This window comes from Molothrus ater, chromosome Z (genome assembly GCF_012460135.2).
Source record: "Molothrus ater isolate BHLD 08-10-18 breed brown headed cowbird chromosome Z, BPBGC_Mater_1.1, whole genome shotgun sequence".
Classification (NCBI taxonomy): domain Eukaryota; kingdom Metazoa; phylum Chordata; class Aves; order Passeriformes; family Icteridae; genus Molothrus; species Molothrus ater.
In genome coordinates, this window is record NC_050511.2 from 22,585,051 (window position 1) to 22,598,559 (window position 13,509).

The 13,509-nt window shown below is 36.1% G+C and overlaps 1 protein-coding gene across 1 annotated transcript in view; it reads right to left on the reverse strand.

The window, feature by feature from the left end:
• TENT2 (terminal nucleotidyltransferase 2) overlaps positions 1-13,509 on the reverse strand; it is a 44,773-nt gene that overhangs the window by 16,134 nt on the left and 15,130 nt on the right. Inside the window, exons 10-12 of the mRNA XM_036403238.1 lie at positions 11,363-11,491; positions 9,154-9,197; positions 3,223-3,359 (exon numbers count right to left, since the gene is read on the reverse strand). Coding sequence (XP_036259131.1) covers positions 3,223-3,359; positions 9,154-9,197; positions 11,363-11,491 — 310 coding nt within the window. The remainder of the gene's footprint in view (positions 1-3,222; positions 3,360-9,153; positions 9,198-11,362; positions 11,492-13,509) is intronic.

Below are 13,509 nucleotides of genomic sequence, written 5' to 3' on the forward strand. Positions count from 1 at the left end.
CTTTACACATGATCTGATCATTCTTGATTGCATGCTGTTCATTCAGAAAAACAGTTCCTGTGTATCAAATCTGGTAGTGCATCCTACTCCACAGATAGGAGCTTACAAAAATTGAAGTCACAATCTCTGAAGCAATCTTTTCATCAAACACATGACAGTCCAACAGGGAAAGTTCAGTGGCCCAGTACAGATCATAAAAATATAGCCTCATTTAACAGTCACACTGTCTGAAATACAATCTCAGAATTTTGGTGCATATAGACACTAGTAAATGTTTCACAGGGAAAACAAACAGCGAAAAAACTACTTATTACAGCAAAGAAAAGGAACACTCACACTCTAACTCTAGTTCTTCCATGAAAGACAGAACTATGAGAGCCCTGTGTTGGCTGTATTTGCAAGTTGAACATGAACCAGCAGTGCCCTGGCAGCCAGGAGGGCCATCCATGTCCTGAGGTCATCAGGGACAGCATCACCAGCTGGGCAAGGAAGGGATTGTCCTGCTCTGCTCTGCACTGGGGTGGCCTCACCTCCCTCACCTCGAGTGCTAGGAACAGTTCTGGGTGTCACAGTATAGGAAAGACATAAAGCTATTGGAGAGTGTTCAAAGCATGACCACAAGGATCATGAAGGGCCTTGAGGAGAAGCTGTATGAGGAGTGGCTATGGTCACTTGGTCTGTTCTGCCTGGAGAAAAGGAGACAGAGGAGACCTCATTGCAGTCTGCAACTTCCTCATGAGGGGAAGAGGAGGAGCTGACCCCAATCTCTTCACTCTCATGACAGGACTTAAGGCAACAGCATGAAACTGAGTCAGGGGAGGTTTAATTTGGATATTAGGAAAGTATTTTTCACCCAGAGGGTGGCTGGGCACTGGAACAGGCTCCCCAGGGAAGCAGTCACAGCACCAGTCTGACAGAGTTCAAGAAGTGTTTGGACAATGCTCTCAGGCACAGGGTCTTAGGGAATGAATCTTAGGGATGATCACATGCAGTTCCAGGAGCTGGATTTCAATTATCCTGAGGGAGTCCCTTCCAATTGAGTATATTCTATTACTCTATGATTCTATATATTTCATTCTTACCCTCATTCTCATTTGTACTGTTGTTCCCATCAGCAACTTCAAAGGAAAGATGAAAGGTCCTGTGGCTAGCATGAGACTACTTTTACTTTCACTGGCTGGCTATCACACACACAAAACTTTTTAAGCACCATGTTCATGTTCCTCCCTACGGTGCACTTATTTGTCTTCTCCAGTCAATGAAAGTAACATGGAATTTTACTATCAATCCTATTCCTTTCAAAGAGGATTTATAGTTGAAAGGGATACACAGATAAACTGTACACTTGACTAAATTTTATTTCCATTGCAGAAAGAGTTAAAAATAATAAAGGCTGCTGCATTAAGTGCATAATTTCCTCAAATGACTTCTCAGCTATGTAGCAGCATTTTCAACACAGGAATTCTAATGGCTGTTTTTACTGGTATTTTTTTTCTTTTTTTTAACAGAATATCACAAGTGAAATGATTAAATACTTAACAAATACTGAACACCAGAAGAACACATCAGGTATTCTTTTTATTCAGCTGCTTTTTGAAACAGTTTCTTCTGTTGACATCAGCAACTATCCTATCTTCACTATCTACTTTTTCAAGCTTTCTTTTATGCAGAAGCTCCTCTGTGTGTCTATGAATAAATCTAAGCAGTATTTTTTCCTGATTTATAATCATCAGAAAAATAGTATTTAGGGATTGCAATCAGCTCAAACACTGATATTGCAGAATTTTTGGTCTGCATATGTCTTAGCATATCCTTTCTAATAGCAGACAAAAATGAAGTCATTCTGGACCAGCCACCAACTTAGGCAGAAATCTGGTCTTGACTATGTTAACAAGCACCCAAACACAAAAAAGTCAAACTAGGTATTTTTCCTGTAATTAGACCAGATCATCTCTGGTACTTTGCATAGGCAAACCAGAAAATTCCTTAACGGATAAGATATTTACTTTCATATATAAGAAGATTAACAGCTTGTACAGTCAAGTAGTAAAAGATTCATGTAGTATCCCACACAAATTAAGAATCTAAGGTTATCCCCCAGCACTGTCTTCTCATTTGCTTCTTTAGTAAACGTCACCTTGTCAGCTAAAAAGACAAGTAGTCAGGAGAAACATTTCAGACAAAAGACCATTCTCTTATCTGCAGAGATTATTGAAAGAAAATTTCTTACATGAAAATCTTTCAGTCAGGCTTAAGCATGCACAAAACGCAGTTGGTTCATGCATTACTACAGGCCATAGGGATTTAGCTTACATATTTTACATGTGATGCACACCCCAGAAATGCTTTAATGATTTTATAGTCTTTCACTTCTTATATTAAAGTAAATTATGAACACTTCCAAAATTATGCGTATCCAATTGTCTGTTTTGTTCTCCTTCCAAGAAATGGAGATGATGCACATACGCAGGACAGCAACATGCATGAAACAACTGCCTCAGATGTTATTTAGAAGATCTTCAAGCTGATTGAGATACAACCATTTGATATTTTATAAGAACAAGCATTTTTTCTAAGAAATTCAGAAGTACATGGGTAACAATTTGGCAAAACAGTTGTAATTTAAGGCTTTTTCAGATGTCCTCACAACTTAAGCTTCTCCTTTTATATAAGGAAGTCCAGATGCCAAAACTGAACTCAGACTCTAGTAAACCAATAATGTGAGTGAAATAACTATACATGAGAGAATTCTTCACTAGGTGAAGCCTGTACAGATTTATATTCTGATCAAAGTAAGGAGCCACCTGGCCAGTTACCTCCATTGACTCAAGTATGACAAAAGACAAGCACAGCCCTCAAGGTCCAAATAATTCATATCACAGCTGATGCCGTAAATGACAACTAAGAACAGATCTCACATATGAATAAGCAGTTATAGAATAGTGTAACAGTATAAAAAACCCCAGCAATTTTAAAAGGACAAAGCTCTCTAACCTTTGGGAACTATTTTACAAGAAAGAATAGCTAAGTAGAAGATATCAGACAATTTACTGGCATTCCTACTGTCATTTAGCCTTTCCACTCATAGCCTTCCTCTCTCTCAGTCACCCCTCCTGCATTGCTGCTTTTCTTTCTTTCAAGGGTTATAAAGTGTTGCTATATTGAATAGAAGGAATCAAAATTTCATATCTTCTAAACCACTAAAATGATCTTATTACTTACTCAAATTCTGTGGCATAATATTTGAAGAAGCCTATTAGCAAATCTCCAAGGCTTGATCCATTTTTTGAGACGTAAGGAGGAATGGTACGTGGTGCTTGATGAACAAAATGCAACTGCATAGTAGGATCAAAACATTCCTGTCAAAATAAAATCAGAGTGTGTATATATACATATATATATATATATACACAGAGATAGCTTTAACCCCAATACATGTATTTTCCACAATAAGAAAGCTGCCTATTATTTGCTTATTTTAAGTTCAAGGACAAGCCAAGGACTATTTCTCTTCTGCCTCACTGAATACTAGTTACTCCCTCTGAACTCAGGTAGAATTATCTTGCACAGGAGCATACAAGATAAAGAATTTTAACATGGGAGAATCTTTGAACTAGACTTGCATTTAAAACTACAAGAGCAAAAGCTGAGCCTGCACTGAGCTGACTGCAGTTCAGCTGAGAAATACATAGATGAAGTTAATGCACCTACTGTCAATTTCCCACAGCTTAACTGAAGTACAGAAATAATCCAGAGGAAGGCCTATCATTGCTACCAAGCACCAAGTTAAAAACTGCATACGAATGAACCTACATCCACCCACAAAATAAGCATAAAGACTGCAGGTATGACTTCCTCTAGCCAAGAATTAAAAAAAAACAAACACAAAAAAACTCCAAAAAACCCCCAAAAACCCAACAACCAACAAAAAAACCCCAACCACCAATGAAGTTATATAAAACACGCGAATACACAGAATGCTGCATTTCAGCTGAAGCATGCTTTTCTGTAGGGGAAGAGGGTTAGTATGATGGGGTAAGAAAAAATCAGGTTTGCTATGAAAAGAAGGCACCATTGCCAGCTTAAAAAGGACTACATACAAGACTAAATACACATGGTTTTAGAACTGCCCTGCTGTCTCAGTGTCCATTGCATCCTTTAGGTTCTTGTGATAGACTGGGGTACATAGAAGTAAACATATCTCCTCTTGCTACAGGAACAATTTTTATAACTTGCTGATACCTGGTTTTAACACCATTTTACAGCAGTGTTGTGTGTTTTACTGAAAATGAACTCAAGGTACACAGAAGCAAATATTACAATCAGATAAAGACACACATTTATTTAAATTTAGGAACCTGTTCACTCATTACTGTATCTTCTTTCCCCTCCCCACTCATTCATTTTTTTATTTTTAAGAGTAGTATCAGGCGTGATTCAAATTTTTTAGTACTAGAATAGCACTAGAAGCACTACATAGTGTAGTATTATTTCCATATCCACAGCTGGCACTACTTCCTCTGAGAAAAGTACTGTTAAGTGACAAAACCAGTAGGACTGGAAAGCCTGAGACTCCCATTTTCTTTCTGTCAGCTCCAGCAAAACTTCCTGGAACCTTGTGCCACACCTTTTGGGGGGAAAAAAGCCACTCTTCTAGAGATACAAAAATTTCAATGGTTGATCTCATATGATAAAATGTTATATGTAAAACATTATTTTAGTTCACAAAGCTCAGAATTTAACAGTTTATAGTTCATCAGAAGACACCAAAACAATGGAAACACAGACATAAAAAGCAGATATGCAGTATACAAAGATCTAGAAAGGAACAGTTGTTCCAATGCCATATAATAAACACAGTTTTAACCCGAAAGTTAATCAGGAAGATACTACAGTGGAAGTCATTCCTTGTCCATCCCCACAGAAAACTCAGGAAGAGTCAGAAAAATTGAATTTAGAATTAACAGTACACCAGCTGATGAAGAAACATAAAAGGGAGGAGGGGAAAGGAAGAAGAAAATGGGCCACTGACCTAAGAAAATACAAAACAGAAGTGCAACGAAATTACAACAGATGTCTACTATGACTAGTAAGTGTTTGGAGGCAGTAGAAAAGGAAGACAAGATTAATTTTTTTAAACTTTGAATATTTAATTGCCTGAGAACCTCTCAATTGCAAGAGAATTCTGCCATCACAGTGAGGTTGATAGCCTCGACAGCTAAAAAGTTAGGCTTTATTTTATTATTTTTTTCATAAAAATAAGCTATTTTTTTACTGGTAGACAATAAGATATCAGACAAATCAAAGATTTTCTCACTCAGAAAGGCTTTTGCTTTCAAGCAAATACACACATTATTCTAGACACGTACATTAGTACAAACACAGGCTACAGGCTATAGCAGCTAACTATTAAAACCCTCAACGACCTAGTTTAAGAGATGCATATAAGTAATTCTCATTTCCACTTGATTTAGTGGGTATGTCACTATAAAAATTGCTCTTAAAAAGACAACTGAGTATTGCAAACTAGAAGGCATAACTGATAGGACTTTTCTGGAAGAAAATAAGACTTATTAAGGGAAACAAAAGCAATGTATTAATCACATGTTTGTGATACTGTTAGTAGGTTTATTTTTTGCTCACTGTGGGTTGCTGATTACCCCACTGAGAAGGCAAAACCAAGTGTTTCACCTTTCTGAAATACAGAAAATTTGTTATTTAAGTTGCTATTACCATATTAGAAAGTTCTACACGTAAAACCAAATTAATTGCTACTTAAAATTGGCAAGATTTAGTGACAGCTTCTGTCAAGATATACCATTATTCAGTAATTCAATTACCAACAATGTAATTTAAGGTCATTTCTTAACAAAGGAATCACTCTGTGTCTAGTGAACAAGAGGTCAGACCAGCTAAGGGATACCTAGATATTTTTTTTCTGCTTTGCCACAGACAACCCATGATAATCCCCTAGCTTCAACTCATCTCTGTCCACCTGCTGTAAAACAAGGATAACAGTATTTTCCTTCCCACTAGAGGGACTCAGGGAATAACTAGACAAACAAAACAAGGTACAGCTTACAGATTCTGCACATAGGTGATGTTGCTAAAAAAATGTAATTACAAAGCACCTTTGGAAGTACATTTTCTTTCCTTAACTTGCTCTAGAAGGCAAAAAATTCAGCTTCTATTAAAAACTAGTCCCTATTTTGCTTACTGTCTCTTTGCCTCAAGTTGTCTTAAGAGAGAGAAATTAGATTCAGGATCTGATTGAGCAACAAATATAAATGAGCTCTCCATTATTTTAAGATACCACAGAAGAGAGACGTGAAAGTTTTTTGCCTTTTTTGCTGGATCTCTAATTTTTACTTTGATTGGCTGATTTCTCAAGAAATACCAGTATTCAGCAACATGCTTCATGTTCAGGCTACATAATGCTTTTAAGTATACTCATTCCACCTTACACACTGGAAAGAAACAAAAGTGTACATCTAAATAAGATTTATATTTGAGTATTTTGATGTATAGTGAGTTTAACTCTGAATGTACAAGATTCTTTGTTCAAAAAAATTTAGTAGTTACATCAGCATAATGTCTTAACATAATTAAAATATTCTTTTCCCCAGTCCTATAAACGAGTACTTAACTCATATTTAAATATTTTAAAAGTGCAACTCAGTGTGAAGCAAACTGCATCTTTCTGAGGGCTGACTCTCATGTTAAGGACCATCCCACCTTCTGCCCCACCCTTTGCAAGACATGACATGAAGCTGAGGTAGCAGAAACAAAAATGTGCTCATGCTAGAGTCCTTGAAGTTCACCATCCAGAGCATTCATGGAAACCCAATTTCATCTCGACTTCAGTTAAAACATCAGACTTCTTGAAACAGTGGTGAGTCAGGCACAAGTTTCCTTGTGAGTGCCAGTGAAAGCCATGTTCACTGGCCACAACGGTTTAATCCACCACAGGTTCTCTAGAGATTATTCATGAAGTACTGACATGGAAGCACATACTATATAGACTTCAAAACTGATGAATGCACTTGGTCGGCTACTGTCATCTACCTTACCTGGCTAGGGGGCATGGGAAGCCCCAGAATACAACCCTGCATTTGATGTGGTCTGATACTCCCTTTAAACTAGTGGCTGCTAAAACACATCAGCTCGGTGCCAGCTGGAAACTACCTGACGACAATAGAATGCAAAAGTGGGCAAATCTGGTGGCTTTCCACGACTTCTCACCCTTCACATTTGTAGCAGGGATTCACTGAGGCACAGAATCTGTCTTTTGTTTCCTCCTCTATGTAAGCATGTCTCTCCTATATGGTACCAACAATTTAAGATAAGCAGTTTCCTCCATATCACGGAAGTATTTTCAGGCTGCAGATTTGATTTTGAAAAACTGTGGGTAGATGTACATAGGGAAGATGCAGTATGTTTGTTTAGTTTTTGTATAGAGACACAACTCTGACCAGCTACAATCATAAGAAAAATATATGGTTTCTTTTGATACTGAAATTTGCCCGTGCTTTTTAATTATTACTGCAAGCCACGAGAGCCAAAATTGTTTTGCTGTATTTTTCACTTTAAATTCCTCTGAAATATCAGTAATCAGAAATTTCAAGTTTCATAATTTTTAAACATTTAATTATATTCCTAATGGAGACAGTAGATCAAAAACGTACTTGCAATTTGGTTTGCAGTAAGCAAGCATAAAATATTCTTCTAATCTTGTTAGCAATTCTAGAATATTTCATCAATTCTCCAAATATAAGAAAGAACAACAAAATCAAGGATAATCTACATCAAAACAGGGCAAAAATGCAGTTCTTACAGCAGTGCTCACCTGCAAGTCATTTACCATTTTCACACAACACAAGATAAAACTTTGCATTTACATTAATTAGATTTTTTAGCTTAAGTAGTGTATACATTTGCTTTAATGACTGAAGGCATTAATATTTCTATAGTATTCTGAAGGTCTCCACAAAGTTCGAACACAACAAATATAAATATCTGCATTATAAATACAGAAGAGTCAAAAGTTGTCAGTTCTAAACACTTTTCTCTAAATAACATGCTACACAAAACTTAGAACACTACAGCACATAAACTTTAAGGAAATATAACTAGCAAATCTAGCAATTCAAAAACCTATCAGATAAAGCTAAGGATACAAGAAATGAAAGATAGTTTCAAAAACTCTTCAGCACTCCCAGTGAAGAAACTAGAAGGTATAGAGTACCATACAAAAAATGACAGGAAAAGATAAAGACCATAAAAATATAGCACAGGATCCCTTAAGCAGATTTACAATGCATAAATAAAACTGCAGTGAATTATTGCTCAATGCTTTCTTTTGCATCTCAATTATCTCAATTACCCAAAATGGCCGACACACAGTATTTTCTCTCTGATGTTCAGCACCACTAAATATTCCCATTTGAGCATTTTTTGTTAATAAATTACAGCATAGAATGATTCAGCAATAGCACTTCTGTGCACAGGTAAATATTGAGGAGGGCAGTTTTTACTTCTAGATAATTTTTCTTAGATTAAATCTCACTATTACACTCCTAACTCTGGAGGGACCAAAGTATACTGATTCACTGACCTCTCCAGAAATGAACAGAGTATGATCTGATTACAATAGCAAAGTTCCAAGAAAGTGCTTTCTTTTTGGACTGAAGTCAAATGTTGTGATGTCTCAAGTTTCCTTAGTAAACCATGTATTGCTCACTTTCTGCACATGGAAATACCAGGCAACTCAAGAGCTGTAGGAAGGTAAGGAATTCTGAAGCAACAGAGCTGAATGAAAAAGCACTACTTAACACATGAAGATACAGGAACCAGAAAGTTATAGCTGACACAGGAATATTTCTAGGTCAGCATAAAGAGAACTAGGTCAGTGGTTTTCATTAGCACTTTCTTCTAACTGTGTGTCAGATCTTCCCATACATAACAATTTTCATTAAAGAAATTACCAAAAGCAGCAAATAATCTTTTTCACACCTAGGTCTGGCATATCAATGACCTGATCTACTGGAACTGTTAATTCAACTTAATCCAGTTAGAGATAGTTAAGAATTCATATATTTAGAGAAGCAGGGTCACACACATATATGATGTAGTAAATCCATAAGAAACACTTACTGGGTAATTTTTTTGGAGGGATGGAAGGATGGGTTCAGGTAAGGCTATAAAAAAAAAGGTGAAAGTTGCTGTGATTCAGGTAATTCACATGGAAGCAATATCATATCAACTACACCAAAGAGTTGCATTGAAATTCTATCTTAAAAACATTTATCAATAACTTCACTTTCATGCATTTTGTAAAATAAGTTATTTGGGAAACATTTATATTACTGTATTTAGTACTGTACAGTACAATAGGACTTTTATTCAGCTAATGGAAGGTCTTACCAAGATACTACTATATATAAAAGGCATGAAAAATTCTATAGCAGCTGGGTATAGCTTTATTTCTGAAGTTCATATTCAGAATTCATAGCTATAGGAAAATCATCTAGATTCCCTAAATGAAAAATTAGAGCTTCACTCATCTTTTTTTCCTTACATCTAATACAATTCTATGAACGAGTCTACAGTTACTGCAGAAGAGCGTGTTTTTCAGCTGCCAAGTATTACGTAATGAGTCTCCAACCTATTAAAAAATGCTCAACACACTTAGCAGGCATTGCTAGCAAAATTCCCACAAAATACACAAATACAGTTTAATAGTATTAGCTGGTCTGCTAAATGGCAGATATGTTATGAAGATCATGCAGTCATTAACAATACTAATAAACACAAAATTATCTAAATATTGGTCACTTTTATGAAAACCATGGATTGGGAGTGCATCTATTGAACTATATAAATTAGACATATTAAAAAAAAATCACTGTGATTAGGTGGTCCTGTAGATGAATCAAAATCCCAAAGTAATTACATCCTACTCAAGCAGCTCTAGAACTGTCAGAGCACTCCTCAAACTAAGGCTTTAACATCATGTCTTCAGCATGGTTTAAGAAATTGGTCTACAATATTCACTATGGAAAATAAACTCAGTACACAGGTCTTGGACTTGGGACTTAGTTCACTCTTTTATAAGGTCTTACAGGTGAAGAGATGTCACAGAATCCCTTTTCCATAGGGTCTAAGAATCAGAACAGCAAAATTCTTAGAATGTGCTTGGAGTATCTTCAAAGAGTAGAATATACTATCAGGACTGCTAAGAAAATTACCACAGCTGCTTCAATAACATTTTTGTTTGTGGGTGTTCATGTTTCTGCAACATCTTGGATACTTTCCAGTTCTCTACCACACTAAATTAAAAGGCAACAAAATCTGAGCAAACAATCAAGGTCTTGTATATCTAGGTGTGTATGCTTTAGTAAGCTTTACTAAGAGGATGGATGGGAGGGGAAAAATTAACACCACTAGCATTTGCCCTATGAGTTTCCTTTTCTTACTGTTCAAGTTAATTAGACATATTATGCGGGAGAAAGTTCATGTACAAGATACTGATGTATCTATAAAATAAACTCAAGCCATACTAAACTTGGGTCCAAAGACATCTACATTAGTATAAGAATATAATAAGTATATTATTATAAGTATAATAATAGGGAAATAAGTATAGAAAATAAATTTGCCTAGCAAAGGCAGGAACACTAGTGCAAAAGAAAGGTATTCTTTTTTTTCTCTCCACAGTATCAACAAAAATACTATTAGAAATTCTAGGACACACTATTAGAAATTCTAGGCTATTTTCAGGAACATCACATGCATATAGCAGGAGAAAAAAGCTTAAAATCTGCATGAATAAAATATCAGAACCTAAAAACCTGATGCTTAGATGCATGTACAGGGTACAGGGCCACACCTCAGGGTCTTTTTTTTCATGCTTTTTTTTCCCCCACAGAAAAGGCTGAGGAAGCACAGGTAGAAGGCTCCTCTTTGGTTTCTGGACTGCTGATATTCCCAAGACAGCTGACTGATCACAGTTTTGCATGAAAAGGATTATTTGAACCCTTTTTTCCTCTTTCCTAGACAGCTGTGGGCAGCTGCCAGGGATGACTACAGATGACTACTTATGCATTTTTGTGAAGTAGTACTTGAGTTTATTTTATAGCTGCACAGTGTCCTCCAGGTACATTTTTTTTCCAAACCTCTTTAAAGGTGGTAACTCTGTCTCCAAAGAGCAGGTCCACTTGTTCAAGACAAATGCAACACTAAAGAAATGGAGTAAAATTCACTTTAAAGTATTTCTGTGTAGGAGATACTTGTTTCATTAAAGAGGAAAACTACACAAATATGAACTTAAAAGGGACAGTTTAAACATGTAAAAAATACTTACTCTGTAAATAGTGCAAAACCATCAACACAAGACTATAGCTGCTTAAAGTACCACGACTGGCATCATTTATGTCATGGAAACTTGCCCACTTCTTAATAACAAGTACTAATGGACGAACTCGATTCTCAACTGCAAGTAAAATAAACACATCTCAAAAAAGTACATTTAACTAGAGAGCAATTAATCAACATTTGCTCTTACTTGATCAACATGATAGTTTTCTATTCTAAGGTTACATTCTACAGGCATTTTATAGAATTTACTTACAGAATTCTCCAATTACTATCCATCCTATAAAAATCAAAATATAGTACTTGCATTTGCAAACAGCCTTTTGAGTAGTAAAATCCACAGACACACCACAAGAGGTATACTAGGAAATTTGCAAAGCGTCTTTCTACTTCTAAGGTCTCTCCAGTTCATTGTACCAATTTTCCCTGAAAAAACTTGCTGCCAGGAAAGACCCTATGTTATTTTTCAATTTAGGCTATAAAAACTTGGAAGGCAGGGAAAAGAATTATTGTGGCTGGAGGACACAGCTGATTCTAAAGTTTACATCAGGATACATGACAGCATTAATCCCTGCATACCAACATAAATTATAAATTTGCCCTGTCTTCAATAGCTTTTTATGCAGATGACATGTTAGATACAATATGTCTTTAAATTTATATTTATACATTTCATGAGGAAAAACATAAATACAGCCATAAGCCATGTATGATCTTTTGAATTTCTGCTGAATATAGATAACCTTCTAATTGAAGTATTAATCTATGTAAGTAAACACCACCCACCACAAACTCCTGGGACTCTGCAGAATAGTTTATTATTTGCAGGTATGCAGAAGCAGATCATCAAAAAAAGCTTATACGTTCTGGAGCACTTTTTCTAACCTGACATCATCATACAAAGATTTTGTAGTCTGCTTATCAGGACACTAGGACAAAAGACACCCTACAACTGCATCAGCTGGGGCGCTCTCTGTTATTCTGTAAAACTATCAAGCATGATTTTCTCACAACATATTTAGAGTGGTTCAGCACACATGCCCATGGAACTGGTACTCTTCTCGGAATTTATGTCCTACTACATCTGGAACACCTTCTGGAAACAACCAAACTCCTTATTGCTCACCAGTGGTTAAACTAAAAAATGTAACTTAGTACACCAATTATGAAATGCCAAAAAGTACTGTACAGATACTACATGAAGATGCATTAATTGGAATAGAATTTTTCCATGAGAGAAAAATGCAAATAGGTTCCAGTTTCAAACATAGCTATTTTGTGTCACAGCAGAAAAGATCTTTTTTTAGTTGACCTCATTTTGAGATATTAAATTCTGTCTGCTGGTGCATGTAACTAGCATATAACAAAGTAAGTGTGCAATAGGGCAGTAAACTTTGTCTGATACTTCAATACAAGCTACCTCTCAAGAAAATGCTCAGTAACATTATTTGCACAAAGCTAAAAAGTCTAGCCTCCACTAACTGAAAAATATCTAGCAAAAACTGGTGATTAATCACAGACATGCCCCCTTCAACAAACTGCTGGTAACATAACAGCACAGACTTTGCCTTCTAGCTCTGCCTAATCTACCTACATTTTCTGCGGACGTTTTGTGTCAGCTTGCCTTATCATCCTCGATTTTTCCAGAGCACTCATGCACCAACACCAAAGAGTTAACTTCAAAACAGACAGAAGAGCATCCACAGAAATTTTTGAGTTTTAGCTTTTTTATCATGTTCACTAAGACGGTCCCTTGTTTGCTTGAGCATCTAATTTGTTCCAATGGAAAACAGACCAATACATCTTCCACATTAAAGGTAATTTGATAATTTTTTCCCCTATTCAGGTTGAAGACCTTAAACTACACATGGACCTTCAACTACACATTTAAGTGAGCAGGATAATACATATAAGGCTATCCATCCTTGCTCATATGACTTATAAAAAGTATGGAGTTCTGTGTGTGCTATGTCACCTGAGTTTTCTGATCTAAGGAAGACAAGACAGACAAGGTATATGCTGCATGATATTTAGGAAGGTCCAGAACATTGAGAAGACAATGTTTTCAATCACAGGTCTCCCTTTGCTATTAACTCACTCCTTGACCTCAAGAAATATTATTTGCCTTCACCAGGA